A 14,793-nucleotide genomic window follows, 5' to 3' on the forward strand; every position below is an offset into this window, starting at 1 on the left:
CCGTATCAGTCTGCATGTTGTTCTGCTGATGGCGCTGATGGGATTTGTAGTCCAAAACAACTGGAGGGCTCCAGGTTGTCAGAGGCTGCTATAAGGGATGGGCCAACCAGTCTAGTCTTGACATTTCTGTTTGCACTTGTTTCCCATAAATCCACCCCGCCCTGTTTCAACATTCACCAGAAATTTTAAAAAAGAAAATATTATTAATATGAAAATGCAAATATTTTTTGAAAACGTTTCCTCTCAAAAGATGGATTTCCATGCAGTTTTTTTGACCAGAGAACAATGCCAGGACATTTGGGAAGAACAAAAGGCCATGCATAATTGAAGCTGCAATCCTAATCCCTTTATCTGGGAGTAAGCCCCACTAAATTCAATTCTGCGTAGAAGATTGCATTGTGAATTTTTCACTGCTTATTAGATTGGATTGTGCAGATCAGACCAGTTATTATGGGGCTCCACAAATACTGAATTCCTCAAGCACCCGTCGCTACTATAAAACTTTTTAAAACTGTCCTTCATCATTGTAAGGACCAGACTTTTTAAGATGCTGTCTAGGTTTGTCATTGCTTTTCCTTACCAATCCCAATGGCCACCAGCCACCACTGGGGCTGGAGCAGGGAGAGAGGCAATTGTCCCTCCCGCATGGCTGGTTCCTTTGTCTCCCTCTGATATGGTGGGGTGGGGATCTGCATGCAAAAGGGAAGTGGGGATATGTTCCCCTCCATCCGCCCTGGTAGGACTTGATTTCCTGCATCCCAGCCCTGTTTCCTAGGCATTGAGCCAGTGGAAGCAGCTGCTCTCTGCGCATGCCTGGGGTTGCCCTGGTTGAGTGTTCTCGCGCCACCCCTTGGCTTCTCAGCAAAAGGCTCTTTCCCTCCCAGGCGGGTCTTGAACTCTTATTCCAGGGGGATTCGGACTCCCAGCCTATAGGGACAGTCTGACCCCCTCCTTCTGTAATCCTCATAGAACTCCAGCCCGATGGTTGCCATTAATTGACTCTGAACTGATTTTAGAATGAATTGATTTTAGAATGTATTCCAATTAATTGATTATGATTTTATGTAAACTGTGTTCTTTTTACTGTTGTTAGCCGCTCTGAGCCCAGCTTCAGCTGGGGAGGGCGGGATATAAATAAAATTATTATTATTATTATTATTATCTGGTGACCTCTCACATGTTGCATGCTTTCTGATGCAATGGGGGGCGTCTCCTCATTGTCACAAATTCATTGGCTGATTCTCTGTGTGGGCGTGGCTCGCAGCACACGCCCTGATTGGTGGGCATTGGCTTCCAGGCTCTCTGTGGGCGTGTCTGTTGCTTTGACACTGGGTATCTTGGCTGTTCCACCAGCATAGCGCGAGCATTTCTCTGGGTATGTGCCAGCAGTGTGGCGTAGTGGTTAGAGTGTTGGACTGAAACCTGGGAGACCTGGATTCAAATCCTCACTCAGCCATGAAACTCACTTGCTGACCTTGGGCCAGTTGCGCGCTCTCAGCTTAGCCTACCTCACAGGGTTGCTGTGAAGATAAAATGGGGTGGAGGAGAACTGTGTGTGCCCGCTTGAGATTCTTGGAGGAAAGGTGGCGTATAAATGTAAAAATAGATGAATAAAAATACAGTCATACCTCGGGTTGTGAACGCGATCTGTGCGGGAGGCACGTTCGCAACCCACAGCTCCGCGTCTGTGCACGTGTGTGATGCAATCCGGAGCTTCTGCGCATGCGCAAAGTGGAATTTGGCGCTTCTGTGCATGCACAAAGTGTGATTCAGCGCTTCTGCGCATGCGTGAGCACCAAAACCCGGAAGTAACCCGTTCCGGTACTTCCGGGTTCGGCGCGGGCCGTAACCCAAAAATGTGCCACCCGCAACGTTTGCAACTTGAGGTATGACTGTAACATTTGTTCCCACACCCACCATGGAGATGTATTTCTTATTCATTTTTAGAATTAGCCTGCTTCTAATTGACCAAGCTTCTCAATGTGGCAAACAGCATGACTTAAAACAGCAAAGTATGTTTTACAAATACGTATTATTAATAATTAACTTATTAATTAATTCAATTTATATACCACCTTTTATCAAAAGATTTCAGGGTGGTGTACAACACTAGAAACACATTGCGAAACATCAACGACAAAAACACAATAAAAACGTAGTAAGAAGCATACTGACAGACAGCCTAATAGTAACAGGGGGTTGGACTCGATGGCCCTTGTGGTCTCTTCCAACTCTATGATTCTAAATCATCCTCATAATAACAGTCCGTCCTCCCACATGATCACAGGCCATATTTAATAGCAGGTATGAACAATGGAAGAATGTAGAAAATGGATTTGGGGGGTTTAGAAAATAAATGTAGATGTGTTGTTGTTTTTTAATAATATTTATTAAAGTTTCAACAAGTACGGAAAGAAAAAATAAACATATCACATTAAATAAAAACAAAACAACACACCACAATATAAAAAAGAGGGGGGAGAAACAACAGAGAAATAAAACCCATTAAACAAAAACAAAAACGCAAATGTAGATGTGTTTTAATGCAGCTATTAAGGGGGCATAACAATCAGGGAAGAAGGGACAGGAAGTCAAGAAGAAAACGTGTAAAAAAGACAGAGTTATGTAATAATTTGGAAGATTTAATAAAAATCGGGGGGGGGGGGAGATTATTTAATAGCCATAGGCCTGGTTAAAGAGGAATGTTTTTTCCTGGTGTCTAAAAACATGCAATGTTGGCGCCAAGCCAGCCTCTCTGGAGAAAGCATTCCACAATTGGGGAGTCACCACAGGAAAGACCCAGCAGGATTATTGACCGACATAAAAGTCCCCAGGCAAATAAAGAGAATTTCACCTGGTCTTAGAAAGACATCTGGCTCAGCACCAGATGAGCCTTTCTGTGGAGAGATTTCCAGAGCCAGGATATTCTCCCTGCCATCTCTGAGGGGTTCCCATCCACTGGATTCTGGAAAGCAAAATTGGCCTGAAGTCAGATTTCCAAGGAGGCCATGCCATGGCTCTGGCCAAGGTCTCCAATGAGGACAACAAGGGGAAGGAAGAGACCCTGGGTCTCAACTGTCCTGCTCAAGCTGGACCCTCCACTGAGATTCTCCCTCTGGAAGTTTCACGGTCCAGTTCTCCTCTGGCTTGGTTCAGAGTGAGGAGTCTGGGTCTTCAAAGGCCAGAAAGGCCATTTCTCTGTCAGATGATGTGGTGGAGAAGCTCTATCGCACAGAGTGAGCCGTCAGGGGAGCAGGAAAGCTGGACTTTGTCTCCAAGTCCACAGAGATGCATCAAGAGGCAGGAGCAGACCCAGACCCAGGAAGGATCACACCTGGCTTTAGGTGAGGGGTTTTTGAGGTGACTGTTGCAGATATTAGTGTTATGCAGTTTGAAGTGACTGGGTGGATAAGAACTGACTCCTTTTGGAAGAAATCATTGTCCAGACCCATAAATATTCAAATTTTTACTAGCAGAACTCTTCAGAATAAAACAGAAACATCAAATGATACATCCAAAATGTTATGCAATGTCTTGTGCTGTCTAGCACAGGCTCAGCAACCTACAAAATATGACATGATTCCATTTTTAGTTTGGAGTTGTTTTCTCTCTCTTAGTCAGAGAGGGTCTTTTACATGTCCTTACTTCCCAGAGCCTCGAGACAAAAGATTTGCAACTCAATACCATCATCGCATGATCTAAGGTTACAACACTCACATGTTCACTACCAGAGAACAGCAAACAGTTAGATAATTATCAACTCAGGGAGAGCTCAGAGTGCTCTCCTTGGCTTTAATATAGTCCCCACGTTAAACCTTTTCATCAATACACATTTAGATATTCTCATTTCATTGTCTATTAAACTATTATACTTAACAGGGAGAGGCTCCCAAATAGCTGGATAATATGTCTTGATCCATGCATTAGTCCAGGAGGTGCAGATGAGGCCAGTTCACACCGAAACCCACCGAAATCGACTTCCTCATGCACCCCTAGGGGAGGAGACTTAACCCAATGGGATGACATGCACATTGTTTACAGAATGGCCCAGAACCGATCCCAGAGTCTTGCAGAATGATCAGCTCAGGTAGCAGAGCTGGAAAAGACCTCTGCAAGAACTCTGAGGAAATGCCAACAATGTGAACCTCAATCGAGCCCTCCAGATATCCTGTGGCCCTCCAGATATCGCTGGACTCCCATATCCATCAGCTCCAGCCAGTGCGGCAAGTAGAGATGATGGGAGTTGTAGTCCAGCAATATCTGGAGGGCCACAGACTCCCCATCCCTAACCTTGATGGACCATTAAAATGCCTGAGGGTTGCAGCTCCTCATGTGCTTCTTTGCTTACAGGACCCGCAGAAAGGCAATGCATAATGTCATCACACTTAAGTGTTCCACGGCAATGACATCACTGGGACTGAACTGTGATGTCACAAGGGTCAGGCTGATAATGGGAAATCTAATCTTCTCCCTCCCTCCTTCCTCTGCATTTCTACCTTTGGGATACACATAAGGTATCTTATCCTTCTAACATTACGATGAGCCTTGCTGGATCAGAGCAAATAGCCTATCTAGTCTGACACCCTGTTCTCACAGAGGCCAGCCAGAAGTCTGTGGGAAATCCTCTATTTTTTCCTTAAACTGTTATTAGTAGTGGGTTCCACAGAGAAAGTTTGTGCTTGAAGCTGGCTGCTAGGTGTTTGCTTCATGAGGGCCACTTAACACAATCCTTTCCTAACAGTGTCATTCGTTTAATGACACGTTTTCGAAAACGTTTTATTTGATACAACTTTCCCTCTCTCTTTAGGGCTTATTGAGTGCTGTGCTCCCCCTCTTTCCAATTATTTATCTCTTAGTCACAACTGGGACAGGTGTTCGGGGGCAACTGAGTGGCAACTGGCAGCAGAATCTGAGGCCAGCAGAAGAAAAAGATTTTGGCCTTGAAACATCAGACACGTCTCTGTCGAAAATAATAGGGGGAAAGATAATTGAGCTAGGCACATATGTCTATTTTGCTAAGAGTTTCTTGAGACGGGGAAAAAATAGAGTTCAGGCTTTGTTACCTTTTTATATAAGTGATGTTTATGGCAATTTATAGAGCTACAGGCAAGGAGAGAGAAGTCTCTGCCCCAAGGAGCTTGCAGTTTAACATTTGGCAAAGGGGAGGTAGGAGAAGGAAGAAGAAGGGTGTTGAAGAGAAACAAGATATAAATGTGTGACCAGCTTTCGTCTGGGTAGGAGGGAGAGGTGAAGATTTGCACCTGAGGGCCACACTTAGCCTTGAAGGGAGGTGAGGGCCACTTATGAACAGCTTCCTGAGGGCCACTTCCAAGTGGTGGGCGGGGCAACAAATGTAAAATCTGCCTTTCTGTGATAGGCTCACTTCCACACATACACATTTCTTTCCTCCACCCTGACAAGCAGTTGCAAAGGGTCTACTCTGAGTAGAATTTACTTGGCTACAGCCCCAAGTTCATGTAGAGGGAGTAACCCCATATAAAATTGCCAGTATGTGTTAATATCATTATAATTGCATACAGGGCCCTGCAGGATTCAACCTCCTTCCGCAGGGCCTGTAAGACAGAGCTATTCCACCTGACTTTCAATTTGAACTTATTTTATTCCCCTCCCTTCCCTCCCCCTCCCCTTTTTATGAAGATTGCCCGCTCCGGGATCCCACAGCTAATTCTCCCCTGGTCTCCTCGCTGGCCCAAATAGGACTAATTTAGCCAGCTAGCCCTGGTGATCATCTAAAGTTTATTGGATGGATTTCCCCCCTAAATTGATTTTTGAATTCTGATTTTATTGTTTTGTTTTTTTTAAATGATATTTATTAAAGTTTCCAATAAAAACATATAAACACAGACAACAATGAAAACATACACAAACAAAAAACAAAAAACAAGTATAATTTCAAACCTTATTTTCTTAAACCTAATTTCCCCGACCTCCTCGTACCTCCCCCTTCTGTATTCTAATTTCATTTATCTAATCAGCAAATCCATTCCCTTATTTCCCATAGTTTTTCATAATTCTGTTCTTTTTCCTTAATCAACACCCCTGAAAACCACCTAGTTTTTAAGCCCATGTCATTCTAGCCTTCATTAATTTTATAGTGTTTATTAAGATAGTCTTTAAATTTCTTCCAATCTTCTTCCACTGTCTCTTTCTCCTGGTCTCGAATTCTGATTTTATTGTTATTCATGTTTTATACTCTATTTTATGCTGTGTTTTGTTGCATCAATTAAGTGTTTTAAATTTGTTCTTAGCTGCCCTGAGCCCGGTTTTCTGAACTGGGAAGGGCAGGGTATAAATAAAAAATTATAATTATAATTATTTATTATTCATAGCTCACCCTGTCTCATGGACTCAAGGCAGACAACTGTGATTTCACCTGAGGCCCACCTGATGAATACAAACATGCAGGTTTTCAGAAAGCAAGGTTGGTCATTCAGTCGCTCTCTCTCTCTCTCTTCAGTGAAAACTACAGTGGGGAACCTCAGGTAAACGGGCCAAATCCAGCCCCTCCAGGTCTCTCTATGTGGCTGGAAATGTCCCCAGGTCATGCCACAGATGTCAATAACCTCAGGTGTTTTTGCCAGACTGGAATCATAGAACTGTGAGGGGACACAAGGATCTTCTAGCCCATAGATGTCAACTTTTCCCTTTTCTTGTGAGGAATCCTATTCGGAATAAGGGAATTTCCCTTAAAAAAAGGGAAACGTTGACAGCTATGATCTAGCCCAACCCCCTTTGTAGTGCAGTAATATTTTGCCCAACATGGGGCTCGAACCCTCGAAGCTGAGATTAAGAGTCTCATGCTCTACAACCATCATTAAATCCCAAAGCATCTTTAAAACAGTCTTATTTCGACAAAAGCTTAGTTGATGCGAGTATTCATCTGTTTTTAGTCTATTGTTATTTTAACTCTTTGAACATTTAAAATCACAGTGGCTAACTTTTCTTATTGATGTTTTGTTGTTTTGTCTTGTTTGTACTGCGGTACCTCAGGTTATAAACACCCTGGGTTACAAACACTTCAGGTTACAGACTCCGCTAACCCAGAAATAGTACCTCGGGTTAAGAACTTTGCTTCAGGATGAGAACAGAAATTGTGCTGCGGCGGCAGCAGGAGGCCCCATTAGCTAAAGTGGTAGCTCAGGTTAAGAACGATTTCAGGTTAAGAACGGACCTCCAGAATGAATTAAGTTTGTAACCAGAGGGACCACTGTAAACCACTTTTGAGGCTTTACAAGCAAATAGTGTATACATTATTATAAAATAAATAAATAAATAAATAAATAAATAAATAAGTGATATTTTGGCATGAGGGGCTGGGATTGTGTTTCCATGTGGGCATACAGTAACCTTACAGAAGTGAATGAGAGTGCATAAGAATGTGCATTAAACAAGCAAACAACCTAATTGCTGGTGGAGTCTCCTTCTTTGGAGGTCTTTAAGCAGAGGCTTGACAACCATATGTCATGAGTGCTCTGATGGTGTTTCCTGCTTGGCAGGGGGTTGGACTCGATGGCCCTTGTGGTCTCTTCCAACTCTAGGATTCTATGATTCTATGTTTCTTCCTTGGCTTCTCCAGCCTAAGGCAACAATAGCCAAGTTCTTATAATTTGCACCAGAACCCTGGCTGTTCACAGCCCTGATTGGCCGCTGTTTTATGATGTCACAAACCCCACCCCCACCTCCTCTTGCAGAGCATCCCTGCAGTGTTTTAAAGCTTGATCATACGAGTGTTGGGGGGGGTTTTAAAATAAAGCACACCCACACCCGTACAGCCTGATTCCCCCTCCTTGCTCTGAAAGAAGGCAGGAATGAACTTCCGGTTGCCGAAATATCCATGGAGGGTTTGGGGAGGGTGGACTGACTACCTGAAGATTGGGGGAGAATGGGGCAAATGAGTTGATGTGATTCACTGACCAAGCCATCTGCTAAAAGCGAGGGAGGTGTGGGCAGTAGAAGTGTGGAAGGACCACAGCCAGTCCTCTTTTCAGCGTTCATCTGGGGGCACCAGGACTGGTTGGTTTGGCTACTTCTGAGTGCTGGCCTCTGCTGCAATGTTCACAAAGGAGGCACGACCTCACTGATTGTGACACTTCCCTGTGGACTAGGGATACTGAGGCCCCTTATGGGCAGGCGCCAATGACCACTTCACCATGGCCAAAGGGGTGAGCTCCAATCAGTTCCAAAGCCCGCATCATGTACCTATGAAGTAATCTATCCGTCAACGGGAAAGCTCTGGAGACGTCAGAAATATCTGCCGTGGGGCAACCTTCCTTGCCCACACCTCTTTTTATGTAATTTATGCCTCTCCTAGAAGATAACCATTATCTCTCTCCATGTGCGTCTTCTGTTTTCCAAAGGCTCTGGCCCACATATTCAAAACCTATTTTACGGCCAGCTACGACTTTGAGTTCAGCAACTGGCCTGTTGACTTCCGGTGGGATGAGGCCGGCGTCAACGGCAGCTCCCCCAGCCACGGTGGCTGCCCGATCCTGGTCAAAGCAGCGGCAAGAGCATGTCCACTGGCATCGGCCTTGATAAAAGGCCCTAGCAGAGACCGGGTCTCGCGCTGGAACGTCCTCCGCCACTTCAAGCAAATGCCCGGCCAGCTGGCCAGCTATATCATGGCACACTCTTTGGGCCGCTGGCTGATCTACCCCGGCTCTGTCTTCCTCCTGAACCAAGCACTGTTGCCCGTCCTGGCCAAGGGCCAAGCTCGCCTCTTGAGGGATTACAACGGGAAGCGGGCCAAGCTGGTAGCTCGCGACGGGAACAAGATTGACACCATGTTTGTGGACCGGAGGAACAAGGTGAAAGGACAAGGGGAGCAGCGGGGGAACCGGCTGGTGGTTTGCTGCGAGGGAAACGTCAGCTTCTACCAGTGGGGCTGCCTCTTCACCCCCTTGAGGACTGGGTATTCCGTGCTGGGGTGGAACCACCCCGGTTTTGCCGGGAGCACTGGCCAGCCCTACCCGGAGAACGACGCCAACGCGGTGGACGTCGTGATCCGGTATGCCACCTGCCGCCTGGGCTTCAACATACAAGACATTGTTGTGTATGGGTGGTCCTTAGGGGGCTACTCGGCCACGTGGGCTGCCATGACGTACCCGTCTCTGGGAGCCTTGGTGCTGGATGCCACTTTCGACGACCTGCTCCCCTTGGCCCTCAACATCATGCCCAAGAGCTGGAAGAAGCTGGTGGTTCGGACGGTGAAGGAGCACTTCAACCTCAACGTGGGGGAGCAGCTGTGCCGCTACCAGGGACCCGTCTTGCTGATCCGCAGGACCAAAGACGAGGTCATCACCACCTGCCCGTTTGGCCTGGAGGACCAGATCACCAACCTCAGGTGCAACCGAGCCAACGAGCTGCTCGTGCAGCTCCTGGAGTATCGCTACCCCGAAATCATGTCCCAGGACGGGTTGGAAGCTGTCCAGGTCTGGCTCAGGGCTGCCAACCCCAAACAAGAAGAGTCTGTTTACAAGCGCTACAGGATAAATGATGAGTGGTGCGTGAAGGAGCTGCAGAAGTACAAAGACAGCCTTGAGGACGGGAGCCCCTCTTTCCCTTGGAGGGTGGGGAAGCACCTCGCCCGCCGAGGGAAGCAGCTGATGGCCCTGTTCCTGGCCAAGAAGCACATGAGGAACGTGGACGCCACACACTGGTCTCTCCTCAAGCCGGATGACTTTCAGATGCCCTGGAAGTTGTAGCAGGAGATGGGGAGAGGGATCAGGAGGAGAGAGAAAGACGCATAAAGAAAGAATGAGAAAGAGACAGGCTTGGGAAAGTTAATTGGGTGCCCCCAGATTTATCCTTCCCCGACAACAACGCTATGCTCTGTCAGTTCCTTTTGAGTTGTGGCGGGAGGAGAGGGAGGGAGAAAAGAGACAGACATAGAACCATAGAGATGGAAAAGATAATAATAATAATAATAATAATAATAATAATAATAATAATAATAATAATAATTTATTTATTTATATCCCGCCCTCCCCAGCCAAAGCCGGGCTCAGAGTGTCTAACAACAGTAAAATAATACAGCATTCTAAAATCAATTTATTATAAAATCAGTTCAAATCAAATTAATGGCAACCATTGGGCTAGAGTTCTGTGAAGAATTACCAAAGGAGGGGGTCAGGCTGTGCCTTGGCCAAAGGCCTGGTGGAACAGCTCTGTCTTGCAGGCCCTGTGAAAGGATGTCAAGTCCTGCAGGGCCCTAGTCTCTTGTGGCAGAGCATTCCACCAGATCGGAGCCACAGCCAAAAAAGCCCTGGCTCTGGTCGAGGCCAGCCCGACCAGACCTCCAAGGTGTTTTCGTTTGAAGACCATAAGGTCCCCTGTGGGAGGTCCCGTAGGTACAAGGGTCCTAGAGTCTTCTAGTCAACCCCATGCAATGTGGGAATCAAATGCACACCGTTATGAAATGCAGAGAGTTGCCAACAGACAGCTCTTCCTTGCTAATACAGTAGTACCTCAGGTTAAGAACTTAATTCGTTCTGGAGGTCCGTTCTTAACCTGAAACTGTTCTTAGCCTGAAGCACCACTTTAGCAAATGGGGCCTCCCGCTGCCGCCGCTGCACGATTTCTGTTCTCATCCTGAAGCAAAGTTCTTAACCCGAGGTACTATTTCAGGGTTAGCGGAGTCTGTAAACTGAAGCCTCTGTAACCTGAAGCCTCTGTAACCCGAGGTACCACTGTAGTGCTTTTGAGGGTGGGCTTAGGGTGGAGGTCGTAAGCTATGTTTGGCTTCATCCACGGTTGTTTGCTTTATTACCCTGCTGTGGTGGGATGGTCAAGGGCCTGGTTTGCTTCCAAGGGAGGCCAAAACCTGGAGAAAAACTAAGCGTTCTCTCTGCCACAGCTAAGGGAAGCAAGCTAGGTTAGGGAGCAGACGGTAACCCACACAGGGAACATACAGCTCCATCTTCACACAACTCCCTGTCCCCCAATTTTTGCCACCCAAGGCAGCCCCTTCACTCCACCCAATGATAGAGCCGGCCCTGGTGTGTGGAGGAGCTGCAGTAAAGAACAAGCAGCAGGGAGCTATTTGCCTTATTTTTGGACTATATATTGGGAGCAAATGTTCACATCACCCCTGCTTCATTCGTGTCGGATTCATTCCTGCTTGTGTACACACCAGGGGGTGTTGACAGCAATGGGGTTGGATGACGGTATGTGAACATGGATTGTTCCCCGCACTGGAAAAGCAAGCGGTGCTTGGTAGATGGGAATATAAACACATCCTAAGGAAAGAGAGAGAGAGATTGCCCCAAAGTCACCAGTGATCTTTGTGGCTCGAATAGAGATTTGAACCCCGGTCTCCATAGCACTGGCTTGACCCTCTAACCACCCCCTTTATTATTGTGACATGCAAACACTGGTGCTTTTAGAAGCTTGTGCATTTTGATGCGGAAGGGTGCTTGAAATCTAGGGGTGGTATTTGAAGAAGTTTATTCTGTGTAGACCTACTGAAATAAATGGACCTGTGGGTTAAACCACAGAGCCTAGGACTTCCTGATCAGAAGGTCGGCGGTTCAAATCCCCGCGACGGGGTGAGCTCCCGTTGCTCGATCCCTGCTCCTGCCAACCTGGAAGTTCAAAAGCACGCCAAAAGTGCAAGTAGATAAATAGGTACCACTCCGGCAGGAAGGTTAATGGCATTTCCGTGTGCTGCTCTGGTTCGCCAGAAGCGCCTTAGTCATGCTGGCCACATGACCCAGAAGCTGTACGCCGGCTCCCTCAGCCAGTAAAGTGAGATGAGTGCCACAACCCCAGAGTCGGCCACAACTGGACCTAATGGTCAGGGGTCCCCTTTACCTTTACCTTTAAAAAAAAACTTGTTCATTAATTTCAGTGGGTCTTACTCTGAGCAGAGTTTAGCTGAATATCACCCTGTGGTGGCTCATATGCAGGGGGCGGAGTATAGTTTTGCAAATGGAGATCCTTTGGGGGCCCACTCTTATTTTTGTGATTTGCAGACATTTGTTTATTTATAGAAGGATTTACATACCACCAATCCGTACAGCATAACATGGTAGAGTGCAACGATATTTTATTGTACGTATTCACCGTGTTTCATGGAAGACAATATTGCTCGGCTACAAGTGATTGCCAAAGAAGAAGACAATATGTACAATAAAACAGAAAACACCATTAATCAGTATATAATTATAATTGTAAGGTTATAATTAAAATCACTAATTGAAAAAAGCAGCTGCAAAGGCCTATCTGCATTCAAAGGATCTGCCATAGACATCTGAAAAAGAGTGCCTTCAAATCTCTGCTGAATGAGTGGTCCCAGTGCTCGATTTACATACAGTGGTACCTCAGGTTAAGAACTTAATTTGTTCCGGAGGTCCGTTCTTAACCTGAAACTGTTCTTAACCTGAGACACCACTTTAGCTAATGGGGACTCCCGCTGCCGCTGCACTATTTCTGTTCTCATCCTGAAGCAAAGTTCTTAACCCGAGGAACTATTTCTGGGTTAGTGGAGTCTGTAACCTGAAGCGTCTGTAACTCGAGGTGCCACTGTATAAGCTAAACAAGCTATAGCTTGGGGCCCAACTCTCTTGAGGGCCCCTCCAAAATTTTACTATTAATATAAAAGTAAAGGGACCCCTGACCATTAGGTCCAGTTGTGGCCGACTCTGGGGTTGTGGCGCTCATCTCGCTTTATTGGCTGAGGGAGCCGGCGTACAGCTTCTGGGTCATGTGGCCAGCATAACAAAGCCACTTCTTGCGAACCAGAGCAACGCACGGAAACGCCGTTTACCTTCCCGCCGGAACGGTACCTATTTATCTACTTGTACTTTGATGTGCTTTCGAACTGCTAGGTGGGCAGGAGCAAGGACCGAGCAACGGGAGCTCACCCCGTCGCGGGGATTTGAACTGCCGACCTTCTGATCGGCAAGCCCTAGGCTCTGTGGTTTAACCCACAGCGCCACCTGCATCCCTCACTATTAATATACTTCTTAATTGCATTTCAGTTCAACAATTACTTTGATAAAATACATATTTTGTTATGTGCCAATGGCTTTAGATAACTATTAGGTCCATAAATTACCACACAGCATATATCCAACACAAAAAACAGCGGCAATTTTTTGTTGACAAAGGACAGATGGACATATAAAGGGCCCCATTACCTTCAGTAGCTGAGGGCCTCATCAAACCTAAATCCGGCCCTGATTGGTCCACAGCATGGGACCAGTGATCCTAAATGCTCAATGTCTAGTCCAGTCCAGTCAGATCTCTCTAACACTGAGGACAGCAGAGCAATGCATTTCTTAGGAACGACTGCAACGTCAAAAAAGGATGCCTGCTACTTTGCAACGTTTTGAGTTCGACCGAAAAATGGGTTTAACCATATCATTTACATTTGGGTGCTTTCTAACAGCCAACACTGCTACCTGCAATGTTGGTCCGTTGTAGGGGGTCACTATAAAGCTCTGAACCTGTTGTACCTGCATGTTGTTCTGCTGATGGTGCTGATGGGATTTGTAGTCCAAAACAACTGGAGGGGACCAGGTTGTCAGAGGCTGCTATAAGGGATGAGCCAACCAGTCTAGTCTTGACATTTCTGTTTGCACTTGTTTCCCATAAATCCACCCCGCCCTGTTTCAACATTCACCAGAAATTTTAAAAAAGAAAATGTTATTAATATGAAAATGCAACTATTTTTTGAAAACGTTTCCTCTCAAAATATGGATTTCCATGCAGTTGTTTTGACCAGAGAACAATGCCAGGACATTTGGGAAGAACAAAAGGCCATGCATAATTGAAGCTGCAATCCTAATCCCCTTTACCTGGGAGTAAGCCCCATTGAATTCAATTCTGAGTAGAAGATTGCGTTGTGAATTTTTCACTGCTTATTAGATTGGGTTGTGCGGATCAGATCAGTTATTATGAGGCCCCACAAATACTGAATCCCTCAAGCGCCCGTTGCTACTATAAAACTTTTTAAAACTGTCCTTCATCATTGTAAGGACCAGAGTGAATTGTTCCATAATTGTTATGTACTGAAGTTCTCACCCTGGGCCAGCAGGGGATACTGTAGATAGTTCAGGTCCACATATGCAAATAAGGGATCGAAAATGACGTTCAGTGATTGGATAGTTAATGGTTACTGTTGCGTTGTACTGGAGCTCTATATAAGCAGGCTGGCTGAACCCTTCAGTTCAGTTCTGTTCTGGCCTGTGAATAAACAAGAGCTGTCTGAAGAATCGCTGTGTCGTCTGATATGTTCACCCACAACTTAACAATGTGATTTCCCCCCAAATGGCGGCTTAACAACGAGAGATGTCAGAGTACAGATAAAGCATAGAGCTGTGAGAGAGCCTTATCAGCAGATTTGGGGGAAGGGGTCCGGGAGAACACAGATTTGCCACCGTCACAAAGACAAACTGTTGTGTCTTCATGTACCTGCAATGGAAACAGACCAGAAAGAGTCCCTGTCCGAACTATACATTTATAGCGGTATCATACCATTTTAAACACTCTCAGAGCTGTGGTTCTCAGAGTGGTTTAAAAATCAATCCCTCTGGGTAGGGAACTCTAAAGACTGTAGCTCTGTGAAGCAAATAGGAGGCCCCTAACAACTCTCGGCTGGGGTTGCCATACGTCCAGGAAAACTAGGACATGTCCTCTTTTGGGAGGCTAACATATCTATCTGGGAGGATATTTACATTTTTTAAAAAAATCTTTATTGCCTTTTTAAAATTTACAAAGCAAGAAAATAAATTAACCCTTACACCCACATATACCGAAAAGAAAATGATA

The 14,793-nt window shown here is 45.9% G+C and overlaps 2 protein-coding genes across 11 annotated transcripts in view; both read left to right on the forward strand.

The window, feature by feature from the left end:
- Positions 1–4,395: 4,395 nt before the first annotated feature.
- TPD52L2 (TPD52 like 2) overlaps positions 4,396–14,793 on the forward strand; it is a 49,071-nt gene continuing 38,673 nt past the window's right edge. For 3 of the 10 annotated variants that reach the window (XM_083744665.1, XM_083744679.1, XM_083744676.1), the window contains exons 1-2: positions 4,396–4,514; positions 6,351–6,442. In XM_083744665.1, the coding sequence (XP_083600791.1) occupies positions 6,364–6,442 (79 nt within the window). In that variant the 5' untranslated portion in view covers positions 4,396–4,514; positions 6,351–6,363. The remainder of the gene's footprint in view (positions 4,515–6,350; positions 6,443–14,793) is intronic. The other 7 variants (XM_083744680.1, XM_083744683.1, XM_083744682.1 and 4 more) reach the window with 5 other exon arrangements.
- On the forward strand, positions 7,732–9,787 carry LOC310847062 (ABHD16B-like). Its single transcript, XM_083744509.1, has one exon. The coding sequence runs from the start codon at positions 8,355–8,357 to the stop codon at positions 9,723–9,725; it is 1,371 nt and encodes a 456-aa protein (XP_083600635.1). The 5' UTR covers positions 7,732–8,354; the 3' UTR covers positions 9,726–9,787.

This window comes from Podarcis gaigeae (genome assembly GCF_964106915.1).
Source record: "Podarcis gaigeae genome assembly, chromosome: 6".
NCBI classification, from domain to species: Eukaryota; Metazoa; Chordata; class Lepidosauria; order Squamata; family Lacertidae; genus Podarcis; species Podarcis gaigeae.